Source organism: Spermophilus citellus (assembly GCF_964194105.1).
Source record: "Spermophilus citellus genome assembly, chromosome: 10".
Lineage (NCBI taxonomy): Eukaryota > Metazoa > Chordata > Mammalia > Rodentia > Sciuridae > Spermophilus > Spermophilus citellus.
In genome coordinates, this window is record NC_138197.1 from 76,863,855 (window position 1) to 76,890,126 (window position 26,272).

The 26,272-nt window shown below is 43.8% G+C and overlaps 1 protein-coding gene and 1 pseudogene across 6 annotated transcripts; both read left to right on the plus strand.

The window, feature by feature from the left end:
* The first annotated feature begins 565 nt into the window (after positions 1 to 565).
* Positions 566 to 3,812, plus strand: LOC308658274 (small nuclear ribonucleoprotein G-like; annotated as a pseudogene). Its single transcript has 3 exons — positions 566 to 674; positions 873 to 1,049; positions 3,783 to 3,812. The product of its transcript is annotated as a small nuclear ribonucleoprotein G-like (transcript).
* On the plus strand, positions 3,332 to 26,225 carry DGKA (diacylglycerol kinase alpha). Of its 5 annotated transcripts, none has more exons than XM_081310123.1 (24): positions 3,332 to 3,417; positions 9,653 to 9,797; positions 10,222 to 10,295; positions 10,609 to 10,741; positions 10,979 to 11,056; positions 11,521 to 11,570; positions 12,027 to 12,101; positions 12,288 to 12,407; positions 12,502 to 12,616; positions 13,807 to 13,895; positions 14,031 to 14,150; positions 14,344 to 14,442; positions 14,568 to 14,651; positions 14,907 to 14,980; positions 15,264 to 15,338; positions 16,552 to 16,637; positions 16,729 to 16,818; positions 23,684 to 23,844; positions 24,140 to 24,204; positions 24,450 to 24,540; positions 24,986 to 25,184; positions 25,294 to 25,414; positions 25,587 to 25,647; positions 25,922 to 26,225. In XM_081310123.1, exons 2-24 carry the CDS (start codon positions 9,734 to 9,736, stop codon positions 26,012 to 26,014), a joined length of 2,217 nt encoding a protein of 738 aa, XP_081166249.1. In that variant the 5' UTR covers positions 3,332 to 3,417; positions 9,653 to 9,733; the 3' UTR covers positions 26,015 to 26,225. The 5 variants fall into 5 exon arrangements, with proteins under 5 accessions (XP_081166249.1, XP_081166250.1, XP_081166248.1 ...); XM_081310124.1 differs by lacking the exon at positions 3,332 to 3,417 and adding an exon at positions 4,048 to 4,176; XM_081310122.1 differs by lacking the exon at positions 3,332 to 3,417 and adding an exon at positions 9,161 to 9,208.
* Positions 26,226 to 26,272: the final 47 nt, after the last annotated feature.

Consider the following 26,272-nt stretch of genomic DNA (forward strand, 5'->3'; position numbering starts at 1 on the left):
GTTTCTCTTTCGGCCTGGGAGGGGCGAGTCGCAGCTTCCTCTCCTCAGGTATCCGGACTCTGTGCTCCTCCATCCCCTTATTTATTTTTCTTCAGCAACCCCTTTACCTTCCTCTGTAACCCTTATTTTAATGCCCACAGTATCTCTGTGAATATTAGTGACCACCTCTAACACTAGGCAGCATGCCTTAGTTAAAAAAACAAAACAAAAATAAAAACAGCAATTGGCTGACTAGGACCTTAGTTAAGCAAATTAAACCTCAGAAGTTTTTTTCAGGGCCACACCTGTGCTTTCTTTCCGTTCTCCCTTCTCCTTGACTTCTACGTGGGACCCAACTCACCAGGTCTCAAAAAGATTTATTTAAAAACTATTTACATCTTTGGGCTGGAGTTGTGGCTCAGTGTTAGAGCACTTGCCTAGCACGTGAGAGGCACTGGGTTCATTCCTCAGCACCACATAAAAATAAATAAATAAATAAAGGTATTGTGTCCACCTACAACTATTAAAAAAAAAAAAAAAAAAGCATCTCTGAGCCTGCTCAGTACACAACATAAACCAAGCTCACCCTCTTGGGCTGAAAAAATTTATGGACAAGAAGTTATCATTGAAATTAAATGGTGCCAGACATGTCCAAGGAATATTATGGGGAATCTGACCCCTTTAAGAATCTTGTGAGGGCTGGGGATGTGGCTCAAGAGGTAGCGCGCTGGCCTGGCATGGGTGCGGCCGGGGTTCGATCCTCAGCACCACATACCAACAAAGATGTTGTGTCCGCCGAGAACTAAAAAAATAAATATTAAAAATTCTCTCTCTCACTCTCTCTCCTCTCTCACTCTCTCTTTAAAAAAAAAAAAAAAAGAATCTTGTGATAGATGAATGTGTGTGTGGATATCCCAACTAATGGGCAACAGAATAATAGTGGAATGGTGGTAATACAAGGAAATAGTATCATCATGTTAGAAGTTTTGGAACAGGAACAAATAATGACTATTCAGCAGAGAAATCCATCACCCCTCTCCAAAAGGACTAACTATGACCTAAAAAATCAGGTCATGTACATTTTCATATTAAACTTTTTGTTAAATAAACTTTTCAATAGTAAAAAAAAAAAAAAAAACAAAACAAAACTATAAACCATGCGTGTGGTGGTGCATGCCTGTAATCCCAGTGGCAAGTCTGAGGCAGGAGGATCACAAGTTTAAAAACAGCCTCAGCAACTTAGCAAGGCCCTAAGCAACCCCATCTCTAAATAAAATATTTTATAAAAAGGGGGCTGGGTGGGCTGGGATTGCGGCTCAGAGGTAGAATGCACACCTAGCATGTGTGAGGCACTGGGTTCGATCCTCAGCACCATATAAAGTAAAATAAAGACATCGTGTCCACCTATCCCTAAAAATAAATAAATAAATAAATAAATAAAATTTTAAAAGGGGAGTTGGTGCTGGGGAAGTGGCTAAGTGGTTAAATGCCCTGGGTTCAATCCTCAGAACAAAAAAATAAACCTATTTACATACAGATGGGAAGGGCAACACACACTTAGTCCCAGCTACTAGGAAGGCTAAAGCAAGAGTCCAAGACAGACTCCGTTGTGCTTCAGCCCTGCCCCATCCATCATCCTGTCCTTAGCCTTGTAACTAATAAGAGGTGAGTATGATAGGAAGCCTTTAAAAATTAGTGGACTACATCAGTATCTAAGGAATGGTCTTTGTGGGCCTGTTCGGCAAGGGGAATCCTAAAGTGGGCACTACTCATTACCTAACCCTAATCCCCCACTGTGCCCCAAAACCTCCTGCCCCAGTTCTGGGTGACAGGAAGTGAAACTCAACTGACTGCTTAGTAGACCAGCCTAGTACCCAGCCCTGGGCCCCGGATGTGACCCCCCCACCCTGAGGAGGAAGGGGGTAAAAAGAGGCTGGGGAGAACGGGCTGTTGTTTTTTCCTTTCCCTTTGTTCATTGCGGTTTCTTTCTTTCTGACTTTTATGATGTGGTTGACTACAGAAATGAGCACCTGGAACTGTAGGCATTAGATGCCTCCTCTTTAGATGTTTCTTTGCCTTTCTTCCCCCCTTCAATTACTAACTTGGGGTATGATGGAGCACAGATCCAAACAAGATACAAAGAAGGCTAGAGTAAGATTGATTTCATCTTATTCCTTACTAAACAAATAACACCCATTGAAGTTAAAAAAAAAAAAAGTCTTCAAAGGCGTGTCTTTAACTTTATGTAAAGACTGGAAGAGGGGTTATGGACCTATTCTTACTTGTATACTCAGAGCAGAGAAGCTTTATAATATTTACACTCTTTTCTACAGTCCCTAAACTGAGCTGTTTTTGCCTATCCTGCAGAACTAAGTACAGAACCTGATATATAGTTGGCCTTCAAAAGTATTTGTTGGCCATGACTAAGGAGGTCACAAAAATGAAGCTTTGCTGGGGCTCTGGCTGTGGCTCAGTGGTAGCACACTTGCTTGACATGTGTGAGGTACTGGGTTCAATTCTCAAACCGCATATAAATAGATAAAATAAAAGTCTATCAACAACTAAAAAATTTTTTTAAAAAAAGAACCTTTGCTAACAATGAAGCAAATACTTTTCCAAGTGAAGGATGAGCACATGCCTGTAATCTCAGTGATTCTAGAGGCTGAGGCAGGAGGATAGCAAGTTTGAGGCCAGCCTCAGCAACTTAGTGAGGCTCTGTCTCAAAAAAGGCTGGGGATATGGCTCAGTGGTTAAGTGCTCCTCAATCTCTGGTTCCAAAAAAAAAAAAAAAAAAGACTGAGGATAAAACCTGGAGAGGACACAGTTGCAGAGACAGCCCCTCCTCCAATCTCTGCTGGAGATCTCCAGTTTAGATATAATAATGTTCTCAAACCTTACTACTCAGCAGCCATATTTCTGGAAAAAGTGGAGCAGTTTCTTCAACTAGCTTGTCTTGAGACAATTGGGAATTATTTGCCTCCCTCTGTTTCCACTAGAGGGCCTCATGCATTCATTAATTTCTTTTCCTCTGTGACCCCTACCAAGCATAAGTATATATTTTGTGTATGTGATATATGTGTGTACACACACATACACATACACACTCCCAGTCAGAGGTCTCTCCTCCCCCTCCTTCCACCTCAAAGGTAAGAGGGACTATTCCAGGAACTCAAGGCTTTGTCATTCTGCCCTACTTCAAAGGAAGGGTAGGAGGGAGTTAGGGGTTGGGGCGGGGCTAAGGAGCAGGATGCCTGGGTCCCCAGGTCTTAACAGTAAGTCCCTAGGCCGTGTCTCTCTCCCTTGCTCTACCAGCCTGAGGACCATCCATGCTGCCCCAAGAGCCTTGACAGCTCCTGAACAGATTCCAGGCAAGAGAAACTGAAAGGATCTCCTTTTAGCCCCTACTTTTGACTAGGGCTTTCTGCATCACTTGCTGAGGTCAGTAGGTAAAATGGGAGGGTTAGGGCATAGAGGAATTGTGCACACAGACCAGAGAGCTCTTTGCACCCTAGAATTAGGGAGAGGATATGAGTTTTGCATGGAGGTGTCCATAGACTGGAGGAATAAGTCTGAAAGGCTGACAGATTGTCTCAAGAAGTGTCAAGCAAGCCATGCAAGAAGGGAGGCGACTGGATCTCAGGAAGTGGAGTGTGGGATCTCCTGGGTGAGAAGTCATGGTGGATGGAAAGGAGTTGAACAGGGAAGCCCAGGGTGGCAGCAATTAGGATAGGGGAACTGATGGGTGGTTGGACAGCTGTGAAGCTGTTCTTCTCATCTGCCTGCCTCTGCTCTTAACTTCCCAGGTTTGGGATGAGGGGAGAGGCCGTGATTAGAAAGAAGGGGATATGGAAGCAGAGCTACCCCAGGCACTAGAAGACTAGATGGAGCGCAGAAAATGAGAAAGTGGTACAGAACAGAGCCCTGGAGACATTCGGGGGACAGGGAGCAGTTTATGTTGAACTGGAAATCTGGAAACAGGCCTCTCTGGTCTCGAAGTTCCCGGTATTGGGGGCGCGGGAGCGGCAGATGAGCAGGCTGGGTGGGGGGCGGGCAGCTGTGTCGTCAGGAGTTGGGGCGGCCCCGAGGCCGCTGCGTCTGCCTGGCCCGTCCCCTCCAGCCCAGCTCCAGCTCCAGCTCCTCCAGCGCCAGCGCCAGCGCCAGCGCTTCAGCTCCGACCGCTCGCCCTCCTCGGGCAAGGTAGAGACCCCGCCCTTCCACGTTCTCCCACCGGAGTAGGAGGCCGGCCTCGAAAGGGGTCGCCTCGCGGGCTGGGTTGGGGCTGCGAGGCAGCGAAGGAGGAAGCGTAACAGCTGGAGTGAGTGGCTAGAAGGGTTTGCGCTGGGACGCCGCGGGCAGGGGGAGGGTTGGGCCAGAACCGCGTAGGCAGCCTCTCCACAGACATTTTCTTCCATCCTTCCTGGTCACTTGGAAGGATGATGAAGCTCTGCTTCTTGGGAACCCGACTCCCAAGGAAGTCCCTTTTGGAATCTCCACAGTGCCGCACAGGTGGAGAAGGGTTCTTATTTGTCCTCCTGGTCCCCAACTTCCTATCCTCATCCTTTCCACACCTGTCACCAGCTAGTTTCTAAAAATCCCTGATTCTGAATCCCACTTTTCAGCTTCAAGTAAAAGAAATGAGTCTTCTCGCGGAAGAAATGCAAATAGTGTTAGACATCTCTTCAGCCTCAGAACATACATGGCCACATCCCCACAACCATGCCAATATCGTAACTTCCTCCAGTACTACGCAATGATACCCTTCACATGTACCACCCCCTTAACCAGACAACACTATCGTCTGCGATGTTTGTGGAGGTTTAATGAATTTTGAGGCTTTAGGCCAAATAATTCTCTCTCGGGGACCACTGACTTACAGAAACAGGAATGGACAGGGAATAATAGACCTTTTACCAGTCTTGGGAGAGGAAGAGGATACAGTCCCTGATAGAGTTAAGGGATTCAGAGGCCCAGGTAATCAGGCCTGAGCCCTCAAACTAGGAATGCCTGCCCCTTGGGGATTCTTGCTGGGACAGCCTGAATGTCCTGGGGACATAGCTAATTCTTGAGTAATGATCAGCTTCTGACCTGGAATGTGAAACTTTAAATGTTAGCACTGGCTTTAGCAATAATATTTATCTCTTGGTTAACACCAATTTTAGTGTTTGATGTTTAAAATTAGATCTAGGGAATGAGAGATACTAAGATTTAGTGGGATGGAGTAAGGACAGCACATCTACAGTCTAAGACTCTGACAGTCTTTTTCTTTTTGTCAGAGTCTAAGACTCTGACAGTCATTTTCTCTAAGTCTTACTTTCCTCCATTCTCTTTGTTTGATTGTTTGTTGGAGATGGGGTGGAGGGTGTTTCAGTATGTTGCCCAGGTTGGGCTTGAATTCTGGATCCTCCTGGCCAGCCTCCTGATAACCTTGATATAAAGGCATGTGCCACTGAGCTCTGTTGTTCAGTTTCCTCCTTTGTAAAATATGAGAATTGGCAACTCCCAGCTGAGGATGTTGTAGCATTCTTCACCTTTAAATCAACATATTCCTTTTGCTCCAAGTTGGAAGAGGTGGGTAGGGAAACCAGAAGAGAGAAGGGTAGAGTGAGTCACAAATAGCTGGCAGGCAGGCAGCAGACCCCACCCGTCTATCCCTGGCTTTCGCCTGGACTAGCCCAGGTTATAGCCTCAGGGTTGGGATGGAGCTAGAGGACAAAATTGAACTTGTTCCAGATCTTTAAGGGCCCAGGATCCTGCAGCTTGCTGTCCTTCACCCCCAGAGGCATCCAAACTTTCAACAAAAGAAGTCAAAAAGAAGATTGAACAGATCCAGGAGTCCTTATGTCCAAGAGCTCAACCCAGGGATGTCCTTGGACTCTTAACAGTCTAGTTTCTAAAAATTCCAGAACAAAGTATAGGATTCTGACATTACTATATGTCTGTACCTGATATATAAAAAGGGGTGGAAGGTATACACCCGAGCTTCACTGCTGCTTGAAGTCCCTAGAACTTGTGCCTTTCTGGTTCAGTGGCATAATTTTTCATTATGCCACATATCCTTCTCTAGGTAGAATAATAGCTAATGTTTATTGAATTATTTGTGACACACAGTTTGTTATATACATTGCTTGTACAATCCTATTTAATCTCCACTCTGTGACAGATTTCTCTAGGTACCCATTTTACTGATGAAAACTGAGGTTGGGCTGGAGGCATAGCTCAGTGGCAGTATGCTTACTCAGCATTCATGAGGCACTTATGCATACATATACAACACTGAGATTCAAGGAAATGAAATGACTCATCCACAAGCTAGAATTTTAACCTATGCCTAATTTGAAAGTCCATCCCTGCCCCCTTTGTGGTAGGAGGGATTGAATTCACTATGTTAGACAAGTGCTCTACCGCTGAGCTACATTCCCAGTCCTTTTTAAATTTTTGAGACAGGTTTCACTAAGTTGCCCAGGCTGGCCTCAAACTTGGGATTCTTCTGCCTTGGTTTCCCAAAGTGCTGGGATTACAGGCTTATACCACAAACCTGTCCCAAAGTCCGTTTTCTTAGTTAACTAGTAACTAGTGGTTACTAATATATAGTAATTACTACATACTACTTCTCCAGGTTTAAGGCCTGGAGAGCTAGGAAGAGGCAAAAACAAGTTGAGTCATTGTGAAAAGAGAGACAAGGAAAAGGGTCTTACCCTCTCTTTTATTTACCCTTGCGCTGTCATTTTCTCCCTCAGATTCTGTTTTTCCAGAACTTTGGAGTAATGTAAGAATCCCCAAGGGGTTAATCAGAAGGGCTAATTAAGCAATGCAGGCCCTATTGATACTAAGACTGTTATATATTCATTAGATCTGTTGGCAGCAGAAGTTGAATTATAGTAATTGGTAAAGGCCAAATGGGTAATCTTTTCTCCAGGATGTCAGTGTCCCAGGACCCTCTTCCAAGTGTTCCCAGAAAGCCCTGGAACAGGAATGTTGTACTGCATAGAGGTGGACAGCAGAGATGTCCCAAGGGCAGAAGTTGCAGAGAAGGTTCTTGCGCCATCAGAAAGGAAGGGGGCTGAACTATTGTAGGCCCTAAAGGCCTCCCTGCTTTGCCTGACCTCATAAGCCCCAAAGGAGTAAACGGAGGTCAAAATGTTTGATGAAGTAACTCAATAAATGCTTTATAGAATCATTTACTCCTTTACCAACTATTGATTTACCACCTACTGTATGTGTTCCAAATTATCTCATCCTTTCCTTACTGTTAAGTAGACACTCTGCTATCCATTTAATCATACTGATTAACAGTTCCAAAATAAGACTCCCCTGCTTTATACAATCATTCGTATAACCTATATTGAGCACTCACTATATGCTGGGCGTTCTTTTAGGTACTTGGACTATATTGGCAAACAAGACTGACAAGTTCCTGCCCTTAGGGAACTCACATTTTTTTAAATAATTATTTTATTACATTTATTTGTATGTGATGCTAAGGATCGAACCCAGTGCCTAACACATGCTAGGCAAGCACTCTACCACTGAGCTCCAGACTCAGCCATGGAACTCACATTTGATAGAAGAGAACAGTAAATAAAAAGCAAATTTCCAGTTACTTTGGATGCCAAGGTAGGAGGATCACAAGTTTGAGGCCAGCCTGGGCAATTTAGTGAAGCCCTGTCTCAAAATAAAATAAAAATAAGGACTGGGGATGTGGCTTAGTGGTGGGGTGCTTGCCTAGCATGCACCACAATCCTCATCACCACAAAAAATAAAATAAAAATAAGGGTTGTAGATGTAACTCAGAAGCAGAATTATCCTGGATTCAATCCCAGTAACTCCCCTTCCCCCACTGCCTGGGACACACGCACTAAGAAACAAATAGGGAAGATAATTTCTACTTGTGATAAATTCTATGAAGGAAACAAAGAAGAAATACCATTTTAAGATGGAACAGTCAAGGAAGCTCTCTTGGAGGAGCTGATATCCAGTTGAGGCAAGAAGTTGGCTTTGCCAGGTGTGGGGAGGAGGATGCAGTGCTGCACAACTATAATCCCAGTGACTCTGGAGGATGAGACAGGAGGATTGCAAGTTTGAGATCAGCCTCAGCAACTTAAGTGAGGTCTTAAGCAACTTAGTGAGAACCTGTCTCAAAATAAAAAGTAAAAAGGGCTGGAGACATGGCTCAGAGGTAAAGTGCCTCGAGGTCCAATCCCCAATATCCAAAATAAATAATAAAAACTTAACTTTTAATATAATAACTACCATTTTAATAGGCTTCCTGTATGCAAGGCATTATACTAGGCATTTTTCATATATTATATTATTTAATATAATTGTGAAAGCTAGGTATCATTCTCCCCACTTTACAGATTTAACTTGCCCAAGACACACAGAACTATCAGAGCTAAGAATTGGAACCAAATAGAACTGACTTTTAGTTCTGTTTGACTCTAAAATCATGCTGTACCCTTTACTATTGTAACATGTAATTACGTATTTTTTGTTTTCTTCTTGGTACTGGGGCTTGAACCATGGGGCGCTTAACAACTGAGCCATATCCCCAGACTTTTTTTTTTTTTTTTTAAGATAGCATCTCGATAAGTTGCTTAGGGCCTCCCTAAATTGCTGAGGCTGACTTTGAACTCCTGACCCTCCTGCTTCAGGGATCCTCCAGCCTTAAACCGCCCCCACCCCCAAGTCTCTGGGATTACAGGCGTGCACCACCACGTTCAGCTGTAACATGTAATTATTGTTATTGCTGTTATTGAACCATCAAGGCAAGTCGCCTTCTGCAACTTGGTCCCTGTTTGGGGGGTTGGGATGTGAGAATCAGCAATACCCACGTGAGAGCTCCTCCTTGTTTCCTGGGTCCAATAGCAGAAAGTTGGGGTTCCCTAAACCTAGGAGGGTGGAAGGAAGACCCTGGCATCCAAGACTCCAGCACGCAGCTCCATGGTGCGGCGCCTGGGAAATGAGACTGGTGCACAGAGCATTCTACCACTACCTCCTCCCAGCCCCGCGCGCCTGGGTTCCCACCCTTTCCCAGTGGAGCTCCACAGCGAGGCGGGGCCAGAGCTAGGGACCCAGCCACAGCCTGCGCTGGTTCTGTGTCGCGCGTCAGAAACGCTAGAGGTCGTTGCGGGGCGTGGGTGGCTCGTGGAAGTGTGTAGCTGAGCGCCCTGGGGACCCCGGGTAGAGGCGGAGCAAGATGGGGTCCTGGCCTGGGAGGCGTGCTAGCTTAGTAAGAACCACCCGGAGGGCTGGTGGGGACTGCAGACCTGAGATGGAAGAGAAGTCGGGCTATGAAGAGACTGCAGAGACTGGGGGTGGCGTGAGACGCAGAAACAGGCCAGAGATATATTCATATAAACATATATAGACTTGGAAAGGAGGGGTGGAAGGTGGGGAGGTGATGAGGGTCAGGTGAATCAAGATGGATTTGGGGAGAAGTCAGAGTGGGAGAAAGATCCAGAAATGAAGGAGAGAAAGTTAAGAAATGAGTCAGAGAAACAGAGATAGAGGACAGGCTCTGTAAGGGAAAATAGAGAAAGAGAGGTTTAGGGAGGGACACAGAGAAGGAAAGAACAGAAATCACAGTGGGAGTAAAGACTGAATGGATCAGACAGAAGCAAAGAAATCCAGACAGCTGGCTCTTCTCCATGTAGCTCTTGTCATCTTCCTTCAGGCCTACCCTTTGAAGAGGACAAACCGCAAGAAGTACTACTACGAAGCTATCTTTCTGGCCATCATTCAGAAAAACAGAAAGATGGCCAAGGAAAGGGGACTATTAAGCCCTGAAGACTTTGCCCAGCTGCAAAAATATATGGAATGTGAGCCTTCCTCCCAGCTCTTCAGTTCTGGAGACTACCCAAAGAATCCCTCTTTCTTCCTATTATATTTTCCCCATCAAGCCCCAGTTTCCCCAGTGGCTTTAAGCCAGTCTGTCATATGGACCCATGACTGTGTAAGGGAGAAAAACAGATAGGGAGATGCCTGGGGTCTCAGCTCTCTACCTACCTTCTGTATACTTTGACTGCTTTCTGCAAGCCCCAGAAGAGAAAAGAGTGGTACCATGTTAGAAGATCTGAAATGTTTTTCCCTTTGTATTTCTGTGTTTCTCCTTGGAATTCTTCCTTCATCTCATTCAAATCTTTTTTTTCCCATTGGATGTCTGAGTGGGACTCTGGCAGAAGGCCAGAAGAGCCAAGATACCAAGATGGACTAATATTCTTTTCTTACTCTCTTCACACCTAGACTCCAACCAAAAGGTCAGTGATGTCCTAAAACTCTTCGAGAACGAGAAGATGGCCAAATATCTCCAAGGAGATGTGAGTGGCAGCTGGAAATTCTGCTCCTTAATCAACTTTTTTTTTTTTTTTTTTTTTGCCACTCCATTGGAATCCCCACTTCAGGGATTATTCTTGTCAGCTCACCTCTAAATGCCCCATTGTCCATTGTCATTGCAGCTTTTGCTTTAAGACAAAATAAGAGATCCTTTGGATTTGGCTTGCCAAGAAGCATATTACTGTTTCAAATGCTTCTCAGCTTTGCACTTACTGTATCTGGGCCCACTATTCCTAGTTCTTCAGTCCCCAACTCCTACCCTGCAGACTCCCAGAGTAATGCTCACTTCCATCACAGGCCATTGGCTATGAGGGATTTGAGCAATTCCTGAAAATCTATTTGGAAGTGGATAATGTTCCCCATCACCTAAGCCTGGCACTGTTTCATTCCTTCCACACTGATCACTGCTTAAAAGAGAATGTAAGGAAAGGTATGTTTCATGGTAGGACTGGGCTGGGCCTGTGGAAGAAAAGTAAAATTAGTGTGTTTGAGGATGAGGTTGAATTGAGTCACATGTTGAGTGGGTCAGGAGAGAGCGGTGGAGGGTAGTAAGGCTGGACTAGGAGTTAGCTGGAGGAAAGTTCAAGGGGGAAAGTTGTAATAAACAAAGGAGAAGAGAACCAAAGTGGAGGGGCCCTGACCTCAGTTCTGCTGTACTTTTTTGTAGCAAATGTGGTATGTCTCAGTGATGTCTCCTGTTACTTTTCCCTTCTGGAGGGTGGCCGGCCAGAAGATAAGCTAGAATGTGAGTTGCCATTCTGGACTGGGAGAGGGGAGGAAAGGTGAGGGAAAAGGGAGATATTCATTCCCTAGCCTCCCTTCCCTCATTCTTTCAGGATTCCTAAAGGTTGACAGGGCCAGACAAAGGTGGGGCCAGAGATTGGGCCCATTTCCTCTGTTCTTCCAGACTACTTATACCTAATGCCATCCCTCATAGTCACTCGAATTCCCACATCTTGTACATTCTTATGTAGGCAGTCTGGGATGTTCTCGGGATATGGGAATGTGTGTTATCTCCCCCATCTGATTCACTGAGGGTGGCATCCATGCCTGCTTTCCTCCCCTTTTTGTCTCCTTTTTCAGTTCCACCCTAAGTCCTAGGCTATTCACCCAAAAGTTTTTTCCCTATCTCTGTTTCCCCTGTATTCTGGTGTGATTATTTAGTTATCTCTCACAAACTGACCCCAGCCTCCCTAAAACACCCCACAGTCACCTTCAAGCTGTATGACACGGACGGAAATGGGATCCTGGACAGCTCAGTGAGTTGTGGGACCTGTATGTTGGGCAAGGGAGTGTGCTTCCACTTGTCTGTGCTTTCCTGCCCCAGGGTAAAAAGCAGAGAAGGGGCTGAGAATGTAGCTCAGTGGTAGAGTGCTTGCCTAGTACATTCTAGGTCCTGGGTTCAATCCTCAGCACTAAAAAAAAAAAAAAAAAGAAAGAAAAAAAAAAGAGAGAGAAGGCTAGAAGACATTGAATCCTCTAGGGACTAAATTTGGGAGTAGGTCCTAAGCTCTTGACCCCTAAAAGAGAAGCCTGGAGACATGAACTGGAAGCTGACTTGCAAATATACAAACACATTTATTTACTTGGCAGAAGCACCTAAGAATGAGAGAGAGGTCTGGGAATGGAGCTCAGAAACCGTGGTTTCTGGAGAAGAGTTTAGTGTGGCAGTAGCAATGGGGGTATGGCTGTGGCTCTTTTCCTCTTTGCCCCAGGAAGTGGAAAGAATCATACTCCAGATGACACGAGTGGCTGAATATTTGGATTGGGATGTGTCAGAGCTGAGGCCGGTAAGGCAGTTCTTCCTCCCTGTTCTTTATTATGCCTTCTTCTTTGGTGATCCTACGTCTGCCTTACCCTGTCTCTGATAGGCCACCTTGTTCCCTCAGCTAGGAGGGTTGTGCTGGGTATCCCAGGAGACAGTGGAGAGGTCTCTGAGGGGCATATCTACCCAAGTCCCTTCCCACTCTGTTCAGATTTTTCAGGAGATGATGAAAGAGATTGACTATGATGGCAGTGGCTCTGTCTCCCTAGCTGAGTGGGTTCGAGCTGGGGCCACTACGGTGCCGCTGCTAGTACTGCTGGGGCTGGAGATGGTGAGTAGAAGAAGCTTGTTAGGATGGCTTCTATTGTCAGAGATTAGCCTGCTAAGGGCTTAGACACTCCTTAGCATCCTCTGTGCCCTCCCAGACTCTGAAGGATGATGGGCAGCACATGTGGAGACCCAAGAGATTTCCCAGACCAGTCTACTGCAACCTGTGCGAGTTGAGCATTGGTCTTGGCAAACAGGGGCTGAGCTGTAACCGTAAGTAATGGGACCTGGGAGTGTGGGAGAAGATAGGAGCCCAATTATCTGCAGGAGCATGACACTCTGAACTAAGACATGGGTTTGAATACTAGGTTGTGCTACTAACTAGTTATGTGATCTTGGGAAAGCCACATAACTTGTTGTTTTGTAGTGCTGGGGATCAAACCCACTGTCTCATGCATCTTTTTTAAGCTTTAGTTTCCTCTACTGAAAATGAAGTCATTGTGAGCATTAAATAGTTTGATACCAAAAAAAAAAAAAAATGTGCTTCACAGCCAAGCATGGTGGTGTACACCTGTAATCCCAGTTATTCAATAGGCTGAAGCAAGAGGATCACAATTTCAAGGGCAGCTTCAGCAATTTAGCAAGACCCTATCTTAAAATAAAAAATAAAAAGGGCTGGGATGCAGCTCAGTGGTAGAGTACTCCTGAGTTCAATCCCCAGTACTGCAAAAAAAGAAAAAAAAAGAAAGAAAAAAAGAAAAGTGCTTCACACATTGTAATCACATACTATAAAATGCAATAAAAAGTAGTTAGCCAGGCACAGTGGTGAATGCCTGTAATTCCAATGGCTCAGAAGGCTGAAGCAGGAGGATAACATGTTCAAAGCCAGCCTCAGCAATTTAGTGAGACTCTAAGCAACTTAGCAAGAACAGGTTTTGGATGTGGCTCAGTGATTAAGCCCCTTTGGGTTCAATCCATGGCACCCTCCCCCACCACACATACAAAAAGTAGTTATTGGCTGGGTTTAGTACACATGCCTGTAATCCCAGCAACCAAGCAATTTAGTGAGATCCTGTCTCAAAATTTAAAAAGGGTTTGGGGATGTAGGTAGGTATAGACCTCCCCTGGGCTTAATCCATAATACCAAGAAATAAATAAATATTAGTTATTATTGATAATGTTATTTCTGGGCCTCCCTTAGATCATCCAGCCTAATTCCAGCTGGCCCATGGATGGTGTGGAGACAGGCTTAGGGTGGTAGTTGCTTTTTTAGGAGGAGGAATGAGAAGAAGTCACAGTTTTTGGAGGTGAATCCCCCCCAAAAAAAAAATTAATTATCTGCTACACCCTTGAAAGCAAGGAATTTGATGTCTTGTTCCAGAGGGTGAGCCTTTCTCCCAAGTAAGGAACAGATGTGGGAAAGGACTGCAGCTAAGGCTCTGACCTTTTTCCCTTTCCGCCAGTCTGTAAATACACTGTTCACGACCAGTGTGCCATGAAGGCCCTGCCTTGTGAAGTCAGCACCTATGCCAAGTCTCGGAAAGACATTGGTGTGAGTGATCCCTCGAAGCTTCTCCCACTCCCCATATTGCCACCCCCATCTTGGTCCCGGTCCTTAGTTTGTTGCTCCCCCTCAGCCTCTCCCTCCCCCAGTCTCTGCAGACTAGGAACTGTCTTTCTCCCTAAGGTCCAATCACACGTGTGGGTGCGAGGAGGCTGTGAGTCCGGGCGCTGTGACCGCTGTCAGAAAAAGATCCGGACCTACCACAGTCTAACCGGGCTGCATTGCGTATGGTGCCACCTAGAGGTGTGAGAGCTCTCCCTCCAGTCTATGCCTTCTGGTCTCTCCTCAAGGGGCCCTCTCTCCACAGGCCTCCTCAGTCCTACCTCCTTTACAGCTGTAGTTGTCCTCGCTCCCAAGGGCTCTCTTTCCAATCCAGACCCAAGTTGAAAGGTGGTAGAGTCCCTTGCATGATCCTGTATGCCCATCTTGCTTTCAGATTCATGATGACTGCCTGCAAGCCGTGGGCTCTGAGTGTGACTGTGGGCTGCTCCGGGATCACATCCTGCCTCCATCTTCCATCTATCCCAGCGTCCTGGTGAGACACATAGAATGCCATTTAGAACAGGAGACCCTATACTTCTAGGATTCGAATCAGGCCCATCTGTTTAGGGATTTATACACAATCCAGCTCTCCTTCCCTCTGCTTTGCTCCCCTCCCAGGCATCTGAACAGGAACGCAAACACAGCAAAACAAGCCAAAAGACCACGGATGACTCAAATTTGTGCATCTCTGAAGCTCTACGGGTACAGGGCTGAGGTCTTGGGCTTCATGGTGGGGTCAGTTTTTGGCTGGAGCTGACATGGGAGGGACTGACGTGGGAAATCCTTGGGAAGTGCTGCCTGATTTCTAGAGGCTCCATCTGGTAGGAGTGGAGAGGAGAACATGAAGGAGGGGGAAAGCATTTGGGAAATGCCAGTCCTCTGCCCCTGTCTCCAGGACCCACTTTAACACTGACAAAATCCTGCTTTCTTTATTCTTATTTTCTTCCCCAACTGCAGATCAACCCTGTTTCTAACACCCACCCACTTCTAGTCTTTGTCAATCCCAAGAGTGGTGGAAAGCAGGGACTGAGGTGAGGAAAAAGAAATTAGGGGGGCTGGGGTTGTGGCTCAGTGGTAGAGGGCTCGCCTAGCATGCATGAGGCACTGGTTCAATCCTCAGCACCACATAAATATAATTAAAGGTATTGTGTCCACTTAAAACTAAAAAATAAGTATTAAAAAAAAAAAGAAAAAAACATTGGGTCTTTCTAGATGTAGAGGGAGGGCCAGAGCTTGGAGGGAGAAAAGGAATATGTGTATCTAGTTGGATCACCTTGAGGAAAACATGAAGCTTGCCTTTTTTTACTCACACAGGGTCCTTTGGAAGTTCCAATATATACTAAACCCTCGGCAGGTGATCAACCTCCTAAAGGATGGTCCTGAACAAGGGTGAGTATAGGCTAGGGGCCATATCACAGTGTTTTCTTGTGTCTATACATGTTGAGAGAAAACAGTAAACAGTGCATATTGAGAGAGGAGGCCTCGGGGAACCCAAGACACCAGAATTTCGAATGCTTCTTTCCCTAAGGTATCTCCTCCTCTCAGCTCTCTTTCCATCTTTGTCCTGTTTTCTTTCTTTCTTTCTTTCTTTTTTTTTTTTTTTTTTTTGGGTGCTGGGGATTAAACCCAGGGCCTTGTGCATGCAAGTCAAGCACTCTACCAACTGAGCTATAACCCCAGCCCTTTGTCCTGTTTTCAAGGGATGAAGATACCATTTTTCCCCCTAACCACTAAGGAGTAGCTATAATTTTCTCCACTGTCCTTTTCTCTTTCTAGAAATTCAAGTCTTCTTTATTTTAAAAATTATTGTCAAGAGCTGTAGTGCACACCTGTAATCTCAGTGACTAGGGAGGCTGAAGCAGAAGGATCACGAGTTCAAAGCCAACCTCAGCAAAAGCGAGGTGCTAAGCAATTCAGTGAGACCCTGTCTCTAAACAAAATACAAATATGGCTGGGTATGTGGCTCAGTGATCTAGTGCTCCTGAGTTCAATCCCCGGTACGGGGGGGGATATATAATTTATATATATATAATTTATGGCCAGATGTGGTGGCACATAGCTGTAGTTCCAGCAACCTGGGAGGCTGAAGACCGGAGGATCATGAGTTCAAAGCCAACCAACCTCAGTACCTTAGCAAGGCCCTAAGCAACACTTAAGGGACACTTTCTCTAAATAAAACACAAAAAAGGGCTGAGGATGTGACTCAGTGGTTTAGCAACCCAGGTTCAATCCCTGGTACCAACAAAAAAAGCAAATTAAAAAAAAATTTAATCATGTTTTAAGGTGCTTGGGACAAAACCCAGGGCATGTTAGGGAAATACTTTACCACTGAGCTACACCCCTAGCCCAAAACTCAAGTCTTTTGAAAAAGGGGGAAAAGGTAATATAAATGAGACACAAGAAATAATCTGCTGGGCCCTGGGTTCGATCCTTAGCACCACACAAAAATAAATAAACTAAAGGTATTGTGTCCATCTACAACTAAAAAAAAAAAAAAAAAAAAAAAAAAAAACATTAAAAAAAAGAAGTAATCTGCTGTCCAGGAATTAGATAACCTCAGTCCTATTATTCTTCATCATTTCTCTCTCCCCTTTTGTCTCAGGCTCAGATTCTTCAAAGATGTTCCTGACAGCCGTATTTTGGTGTGTGGTGGAGATGGCACAGTAGGCTGGATTCTAGAGGCCATTGGTCAGTGCAAGGAGAAGCTCTAGGTGGAATATGGGGGCAGTGGTCTTCCAGAACCAACTCTCCCCATATATCTCTTCACCCGCCTCCCCAGACAAAATCAACTTGCCTGTTGTACCTCCTGTTGCTGTGTTGCCTCTGGGCACTGGAAATGATCTGGCTCGTTGCCTAAGGTGGGGAGGAGGTAAGTGGTTGGAAATTGCTAGGGGTTGGAGGGAGTTGGTTAGAAGGGAAAGTCATTGGGAGTAATGTAGGCATCTGGTATAGAAAGAGCATTGGGGAAAAAGAGGCACAGATGAGTGAGTACCAAAAGAAGAGAGTTTTGGAAGAAATAGGGAACATATTCTGAGCCTAGAAAGGCCAAGGGTGACTTGTCTTCTTTCCTATAAAACTAAAAATAAATGTCTGTCTCTCCTAAACAACTCTTAGGGCTCAGAGGACCAAGGAACATAGTGGGGGTCGATGGAATCATGTGGGAATGAGGAAGGTTATATAAGAGCTAAGCCAGATGAAGAGTAATGAAGCTAGAAGGGAGCTTGTCCGTGATTCATTCATTCATTCAAATGATGAAAAGGTGGTCATTCATTCATTCAGTCAGTCACTATCATTTCTTTCTGAGTCTATTGCAGTAGTCTACTAACTGTACTCCCATTTCTAATCTTATTCCTTTCAAAGAAAAGAGTTTTAGATCAGCATAGGGCAGATTGTGTTTGAAGTGTCTTGGTATTGAAGCTGTTATGTTCAGAGTTCAGCTTCAAAATCTCACTGGAGATTAGGTAATAAAGGTCTGCTAAGGAGAGTGAAAGAATTCTAGGTGGGGAAAGTGATAAAGGCCAGAGGAGACAACAAACAACATGGTGGTGTCTGTGATTGGAACCTAGGCTGCAAGGTGGGAGATGGACAAAGGGAGGACCCAGTTGAGCAGGTACAGATTATGGAAGCTATTGGAAGCTATTAATGCTGTGCGGAAGAGTTTTTATCCACACTCTGCCAAAGTTGGCAAGCTGAAAGCCTACAGAAATGATTTTGTATTATTTTGTAGTTTGCTTTGCAGTGTTTTCAATTTCTTTGAACTTGATTATTTCTTCTTTCTTTCTTTCTTTCTTTTTTTTTTTTTTTTGTTTTTGGTATGGGAATTGAACCAGGGGCACTTTACCACTGAGGTACATCCCCAGTTCATTTTATTTTTTATTTTGAGACAGAGTCTGGCTAAATTGCTGAGAGTCTTGCTAAGTAGATGAGGTTGACCTTGAACTTTATGATCCTCCTGCCTCAGCCTTCAGATTCTTTTTTTTTAATATCTATTTTTTAGTTGTAGGTGGACACAATATCTTTACTTCATTTTTATGTGGTGCTAAGGATCGAACCCAGGGCCTCACATGTGATAGGCAAGCACTCTACCATTGAGCCACAACCCCAGCCCACCCTTAGCCTTTTGAATTTCTGGAATTAATCTTTTTTTTTTTAATTTTTATTTTTGGTGGTACTGGAGATTGAACTCAGTGACATTCTACCACTGAGCTCCATACTCCCAACTTTTTATTTTTTATTTTGAGACAGGGTTTCACAAAATTGCTGAGGTTGGACTCAAACTTACCATTCTCCTGCCTCAGCCTTTTCAGTCAATGGGATTACAGGAGTATGCCACAGTGGGCAGTTGAACTTGATTATTTCTGAACTGGTGCATATATTCTTCAATTCTCCACAATCCTCTTGTTCTCTGCTAGTCACTCATTTGTTTTACCTTTCAAGCCACTGAGCCATTGAGGTATGTAGATATACAACATTTTGTGTGTGTGTGTGTGTGTGTGTGTGTGTGTGTGTGTGTGTTACTAGGAATTGAGCCCAGGGCTTCTTGTATGCTAAGCAAGTACACTGCTACTGAGCTACATTCCCAACCCTTTTCTTATTTTATGTTGAGACAGGATCTTCCTGAGGCTGACCTCAAACTTGCAATCCTCCTGCCTCAGCCTCCTGAGTAGGTGCAATTACAGGCATGCCCCACTGTGCCTAGCCATTTGACCAATTTTTTTTAAACTAGTTTTCGAGTCCACAACAATTAAATTTTTCATTTGGTACTAGTCACTTTGATATTAGATATGTTGAGTCTTCACTGTGTGTTCTTGAATGAGACTCTGAAAGCAGTTTTCTGCTGACTTGACCTGAATAATGACTATAAGAATATAAATGAAAATTATATGTCAGCATTAAAAAAAAAAACCCATAAGGTTTGAACAGAAGGAAGTGAAAGGAGTGTCACTGTGGGAGCTCTGGGGAGCATGGATAAGAGGTGAAGAAAGAGATAGGATAGGGCTGGGGATGTGGCTCAACTGGTAGCGTGCTTCCCTGGAGTGCGTGCGGCCCAGGTTCGATCCTCAGCACCACATACCAACAAAGATGTTGTGTTCGCCGAGAACTAAAAAATAAATATTAAAAATAAAATTCTCTTCTCTCTCTCTCTCTCTCTCTCTCTGTTTAAAAAAAAAAAAGAAAGAGATAGGATAGGAAATTACCTTTATTGCAATGGTTCAGATAAGAGATGATAAACATAAAGGCCAAGAACAGCAGTGGAGTTAATGAGATAGAAGAAACAGCATTTGATATCTGCTGGATTACTGGGGAGGAGGTAGAGATAAGCATAGAACACTTTCTAGGTTTAGAGACTGAGCTGAGCAGATGGGGGTGCCATTTGTTATGATGGGGACTATGTAAGCAAGACCATTTTAAGAAAGATACATTTACTTTTGGACATGTTGAGCTGAGGTGTCATTGGAGTAACCAGATGGAGATGATGTGGTAGGAAGATAGAAATCGATGTCTATTTCTAATAGGAATTTAGAAGAAAAGTCAGGGATAGAGATACACCTTGGAGAGTCATCTATTCCCAGTGGTGGTAGTTGATAGCCTAACAGGAGATGAGATTACCCAAGGAGATAAGGACAGCAAGATCCTAGTAAACACCATATTTAATGGCTGAGCAGAAAAAGAGGAATTATTAAATAGTCTTTATTAGTTTCCCATTTCTCGCTGTTACAAATTACCATAAATGCTGGCCTAAAGCAACACATATTTATTGTCTTACAGTTCTGGAAAGTCATATGTCCACAATAGGACTCATTGGGCTAAAATCAAGGAAGTAGCAGAACTGATTTTCTCTTGAGAGCCTAGGGAAGAATCATTTACCTTTCCTTTTCCAGTTTCTAATGTCTGCCTACATCCCTTGGCTGTGGTCCCACGTCCAACCAGCAATGTTATCATTCTGATGTCTGCTTCTGTTGTCACCTCTTCTATGATTCTTCTCTCCTGCCTTCCTCTTTCACTTTTAAGGACCCCTGTGATTACACTGGGACCATCCAGATAATCCAGGATATTCTCTCATTCAAGATCCTTAATTTAATCACATCTGCAGTCTCTTTTGCCATGTAAGGTTCTTTTATTTTTAAATTTTATTTATTTGAGATGGGTCTCCCTGAATTACCTAGGCTGTCCTAAAACTCCTGGGTCTAAGTGATCCTCCTGCCTCAGCCTTCATGTAGCTGGGATTACACAGGAGTGTGCCACCATGTCCAACATAATTTTTGTGTTTTTATATGTCCACATGTATGTGTACCCACACATATGACGTTTTAACAAATAAATGGAATCACACTAGACAGATTGTTCTAGTACTTCCTTTTCATCGAATATATCTTGGAAATCTTTCTATGCTAGTACATATAGATATATTTCACTCTATATCCAATATCTGCACAGTATTTCATGAATTTGCCATAATTTATATGGCCTTCCCTTACTGGTGGACATTTAGATTGTTTCCAGTATTTCAGAGAGCACATCAACAAAGATCCATCTCTGTACATGTGTATTAATTTCTGTAGGAGAAATTCCTAAAAGTAATTGTTTTGTCAAAACAATTTATATATATATATATAATTTTTTTTTTTTTTTTGGTGTGCACATGGTTCTGGGATTGAATCCCATACTGAGCTATACCTACAGCCCTGTTTATTTTTGGTTTTGAGACTGGATCTCCCTAAGTGATCCAGGCTGGTCAACCTTAAGATCTTCCTGCCTCAGCCTCCTGAGTAGCTGGAATTATAAAGTGCTACCATGCCTAGCTGTTTTGATCAAATTTGAAATGGCTTTGATTAAAAATTGCCAAATTGCCTTCCAAAGATGAGGTGTTTTTGTTTTTTATTTTCCTACACTTCTGGGGATTGAACCCAAGGATACTCCACCACTGGGCTATATTATTTTATTTATTGGTTACTGAAGATTGAACTCAGGGATGCTTTACCACTGACTACAGCCCCAATCTTTTTAATTTTTTATTTTGAGACAGGGTTTCACTAAGTTGCTAAGGCTAGACAAGGCTGGCCTCAAACTTGTGATCATCCCGCCTTAGCCTCCCGAGTAGCTGTGCCACTGTGCCTGGCTATGAGTTATTATTTCATGCTCGAACTAACAACAAATGAGAATGACAGTTTACTCATAAACTCATAAACAGTTTTCTTAATTTCTTATAAATTGTTAATTTGATTAACAAAAAGTTAACTAATCATTTTATATTTCTTTGAATTATTTGTAATATTGATTATCTTTCTTGTGCATATTGGTCATTTGTATTTCTTCTGTGATAGGCTTATTTGCATTACTTCCCATTTTTCTATTGACTTTAATATAGTTATTTGTAATTTTTTTTTTTTTTTTTTTGGTGTGGGTGGTTCTGGGAAACAAATCCAGGGCCTCAGGCATGCTAGGCAAGTGCTCTACCACTGAGCTACACTCCTAGTTCTATAAGCATTTTTTTGAATGTTGGGAAAGTTAATCCTATTATGTATGTGCCTTTTAGCCTTGTTTTTATATTTTTTTAGGTGTGTGTTTATTTAACCATACAAAAGTTTAATTTTTTTTAATACCAGGAATTAAATCCAGGAACACTTAAGCACTGAGCCACATCCCTAGCCCTTTATAATTTTTTTTTTTTTTTTTTAATTTTGAGACAGGGTCTTGCTAAGTTGCTTAGGACTTCATCAAGTTGCTGAGGCTTACCTTGAACTTGTAATCCTCCAGCCTCAGCCTCCTGAGCCGCTGGGATTACAGGCATGCAGCACCAGGCCAAAAGTTTTAAATTTTAATATAATTACATTTATCCATCTTCTTTGGCACCTAGGTTTGTATTATGCTTAAAAAAACATTTATTTTTTAATTGTAGGTGGACACAATACCTTTATTTTATTTTTATGTGGTGCTGAGGATCTAACCTAGTGGCTCACGCATGCTAGGTAAACACTCTACCTCTGAGCCACAACCCCAGCCCTATTATGCTTTATAAAGACCTTTTCATCCAAGGATTATAAAATAAATTCACTCATTTTTCTTCTAGTACAAATCCTGTTTTTTGTTTGCTTGTTTGTTTTTGCTTATATTGTTTACTGGGGATTGAACCCAGGCACTTGCACATGCTAGACAAGTACTCTACCATGAAGCTGTATCCCCAACCCTACTGCTTTAGTTTTTCATACTTGCTTTTTTTGCTTCAGATTGGTTTAAAAAGTGACTTCTATCCAGGCACAGTGGTGCATACCTGTAATCCCAGCAGTTTGGGAGGCTGTAGCAGGAGGATGACAAGTTCAAAACCAGCTTCAGCAATTTAGTGAGGCTCTAAACAACTCAGTGAGATCCTGTCTCTAAATAAAATACAAAAAAAAAAAAAAAAAAAAAAAGGCGGGGAGCTGGGAATGTTACTCAGTGGTTAAGTGCCCCTGGGTTCAATCCCTGGTGCCAAAAAAAAAAGACTTCTTCATCTAGTACCATGTACTGAATAATTTATTTTTCTCTATTTAGTTGAAATGTTATAGTATGCTAAATTCCCAAATATGTTGAAATCTATTTTGAAAACTGTTTTTTTTTTTTTAAGTTCTAAGAATAGGGCCTCTTACATGCTAGGTAACTACTACTCTTACCAATGGGCTATATCCTCAGCCCTTTTAAAAAATTTTTATTTTATTTTGGGGGAGTTACTGAGGATTGAATACCCGGGCACTGAGCTAAATCCTCCTCAGTTATTTTTTATTTTATTTTATCTTTATTATTTAATTTAATTTTTATTTATTTATTTTTGTGATGCTAGGGATGGAATCCAGGGCCCTGCACATGTTGGGCAAGCTACATTCCCAGCTTATTTTTTATTTTGAGACAGGGTCTCAATAAGTTGCTGAGGCTGGGCTCCAATTTGCAATCTTCCTGCCTTGACCTCCTGCATGGGATTACAGTTGTGCATCACCATTCCCAGCTCTATTCTTTACCATTAAATTGCTTATTCTAGTCACTGTGCCAGTATCATACTGTTTAGATACTTCCTTTATTCTGTGTTCTTCCTGCTGGAATGAAGCAAGAAAGCATGAGGGAGTGAGGGAGACTGTCCCCATTTTTTACTCATCTTTTTCAGCATTTTCCTAGCTGTTCTCTCCAATTCTCCAGATGAATTTTGTAGCTGTTTTTGTTTGTTTTATACCGGAGATTGAACCCAGGGGTGCTTAAACACTGAGCCACATCCCTAGCCCTTTTAATTTTAAAGTTTTAGGGTCTCACTAAGTTGCTTAGGGCATCGCCATATTGCTGAGGCTGGCTTTGAACTTGAGATTCTCCTGCCTCAGCCTCCCAAGCCACTGTGATTACAGGTGAGGTGTGCCCCACCATTCCCAGCAAGGCTGACCCCTCTTAACCTTGGTCCACAGAGGCTGCACATCCTACCCTTTCACTGTTTTTTTTTTTTTTTTTAAAGAGAGAGAGAGATTAATATTTATTTTTTAGTTCTCCGCGGACACAACATCTTTGTTTGTATGTGGGGCTGAGGATCGAACCCGGGCCCCATGCATGCCAGGCTTGAGCCACATCCCCAGCCCCCTACCCTTTCACTGTTGATGGCTAGGAGATTCTGCAGAACCAGAGCAGAGGGTTCTTGGAGATTTGCAGATCTGGGGATAAGAGGAGGGCTCTGGAAGACTCAGGGCTCAGTGCTAATCTGTCTTCTCTTCCACCTTTAGGGTATGAAGGAGAGAATTTGGCAAAGATTCTCAGGGAATTAGAGATGAGTACGGTGGTATATATAGATCGATGGTCCCTGGAAGTGATACCCCAACAAACTGAAGAAAAGACTGATCCAGTCCCCTTTCAAATCATCAATAACTACTTCTCCATTGGTGTGGTCAGTAGACTGGGGCACAGGGGGAAGGGTGGAAGTGGGGGTTAAGCAGGCAGAGGCTGGAGGAGGACAGAAAGGGAAGGGAGAGGTTAAAGAAGCAGTGATATGGGGAAATTAGAAATGGGGTATAGTGGTGTGAGTTGCAAATAAAGAATGTGGAACATGTGGAACATGCTGCATGTAGACTGGAGAGGCAGGAGAGGGGGAGGGAGGGAGGGAGGGAGAGAGAGAGAACACGAACATGAATATGCTCTGAGATTAGGCCAGTTTCTGATATCATATGCCCTTAACTCTCCAGGATGCTTCTATTGCTCACCGATTTCACATCATGCGAGAGAAATATCCTGAGAAGTTCAATAGCAGGTGAAGGAAAAAGGGGAGGAGCATGGGCATACATGGTGTCAGGGACTGGCTTTGTGACCAAGTTTGACTCAGAATGTTTAGATGGGCAGTGATACCTCTAGGAAACCCCGCACCTCCGCAAAATAAAGCTACCCTTGTTCCCCTTGGAGTTGGGAGATTGATGCTCTTCCCTGTTATTTACCACCTCTACCACCACTGTATAACCTGTTCCCTCCCTACTGGGCCTTGTGCTGGGGCTGTTACAGAATGAAGAACAAGCTATGGTACTTCGAATTTGCCACATCTGAATCCATCTTCTCAACATGCAAAAAGTTGGAGGAGTCTTTGACAGTTGAGGTATGTATGATGAGACCCTACTCTACGTCCTTTCTGCTTCTTATAGCCAAGCGTTTCCCTGCACAGGCGCCCCAAGGAACTTCCCATATTCTTCTTCTTCTTTTTTAAAATGCCTTTATTTTATTTTTTAAATTTTTTATGTGATGCTAAGGATCAAACCCAGTGCCTACATGTGCTAGGCAAGTCCTCTGCCACTGACCTACAACCCTAGCCCCTACTTCCCATATTCTTGAACTTATACTTCTTTGACCTCCCAGCTCTCCAACCTTGACTTCCTAAGTCCTCAAGATGCACTAGTTCCTTTTTTCCTTTTATCTCTTGCAAACCTCCAAATCCTGGCCTTCCTAGTTTATTACATAGTCAAGGGAACAGTTACATCCATGATTATACCATGAGGTGAGGATCTGTGCTCTTCCCAACTGGGGTTGTGCCCCACTCCCCTCAGATCTGTGGGAAACCGCTGGATCTGAGTAACATGTCCCTAGAAGGCATCGCAGTGCTGAACATACCTAGCATGCACGGTGGCTCCAACCTCTGGGGTGATATCAAGAGACCCCATGGGGATAGCTGTGAGATCAACCAGGCCTTGGGCACAACAGCTAAAGTCATCACTGACCCTGATATCTTGAAAACTTGTGTACAAGGTGAGAGGAGTACCCTTGGGAGTTGAGTGGGCAGGACTAAGGGGAAAGTGTGACTCCCTTTGGGAAAACACTGCCTCTATAAAACTTATCTCCCTATTTCTCATTGCAGACCCAAGTGACAAACGACTGGAAGTAGTGGGGCTGGAGGGTGCAATTGAAATGGGCCAGATCTATACCAAGCTCAAGAGTGCTGGACGTCGGCTGGCCAAGTGCTCTGAGATCACCATCCAGTAAGGAAGATTCCAGTCAGTAGTCTGAGGGAAGAAAGGAAGAGGGCATGGGAATAGTGGGAAGGGCTAGAGATCATCCTCAATGACAAAGGGTCTCAGGGTCAAGGGGAACCAGAGTCTTGATATTTGGTCAGTAAAAAAATCTATACCAATCTTCCTTGATCTCCCACAGCACCATAAAAACCCTCCCCATGCAAATTGACGGGGAACCCTGGATACAAACACCCTGTACAGTAAGTATTGCCTATGCCTGCCAAAAACAGAATCCTCAGGCTCCATGGATCCTCAATTTCCATCCCACAACCTTCTTGACTTCCTCCCAATACCCAAAGTTCCCCTTGATACCCTTCCTCTAAAACTCTGATTTCTCAGACTGGCTCCCTACCATGATCTCCCCAGAACCCCAGAAACCTACCAACAGTGCCACATCTTTCCCCCAGTTCTTTTGCTCCATCTCCAAGGTATCAGATTCAGCCTCTGAACATGCTCCCTTCCCTTCCCTTCTAGATCAAGATCACGCACAAGAACCAGATGCCCATGCTCATGGGCCCACCACCCCGCTCCTCCAATTTCTTTGGCTTCTTTTCTTGTCCCACTTAACCTCCAACCCAGCCTTGAATCCACCTCCCTGTCCCTTAATTCCACCCCCTAGGCTCTGTACATTGCTGCCACATCCTCCTGCTAGTTCAGGGGAGTATTCCTTTGCCCCCACAGTATTTATTATCCTGATTCACCTGTCCCCCACCCACATACAGATATGCACATACACCACACATATGTTAAAAGTGCCTCTTCTAAATAAAGTGACTTTTTATTTTACTGGGTTATCTGTTAAGTGATACACCTCCTTCTTTTCCA

Bases quoted from the DNA above. Each gene is read 5' to 3' on its own strand.
- DGKA (XM_081310122.1), top strand. From the start codon at position 9,176: ATGGGGTCCTGGCCTGGGAGGCGTGCTAGCTTA. The intron at 13,896-14,030 runs GTGAGTGATCCC...TTTCTCCCTAAG, and splicing joins AGTCTCGGAAAGACATTGGT to GTCCAATCACACGTGTGGGT. The intron at 14,652-14,906 runs GTACAGGGCTGA...CCCCAACTGCAG, and splicing joins GCATCTCTGAAGCTCTACGG to ATCAACCCTGTTTCTAACAC.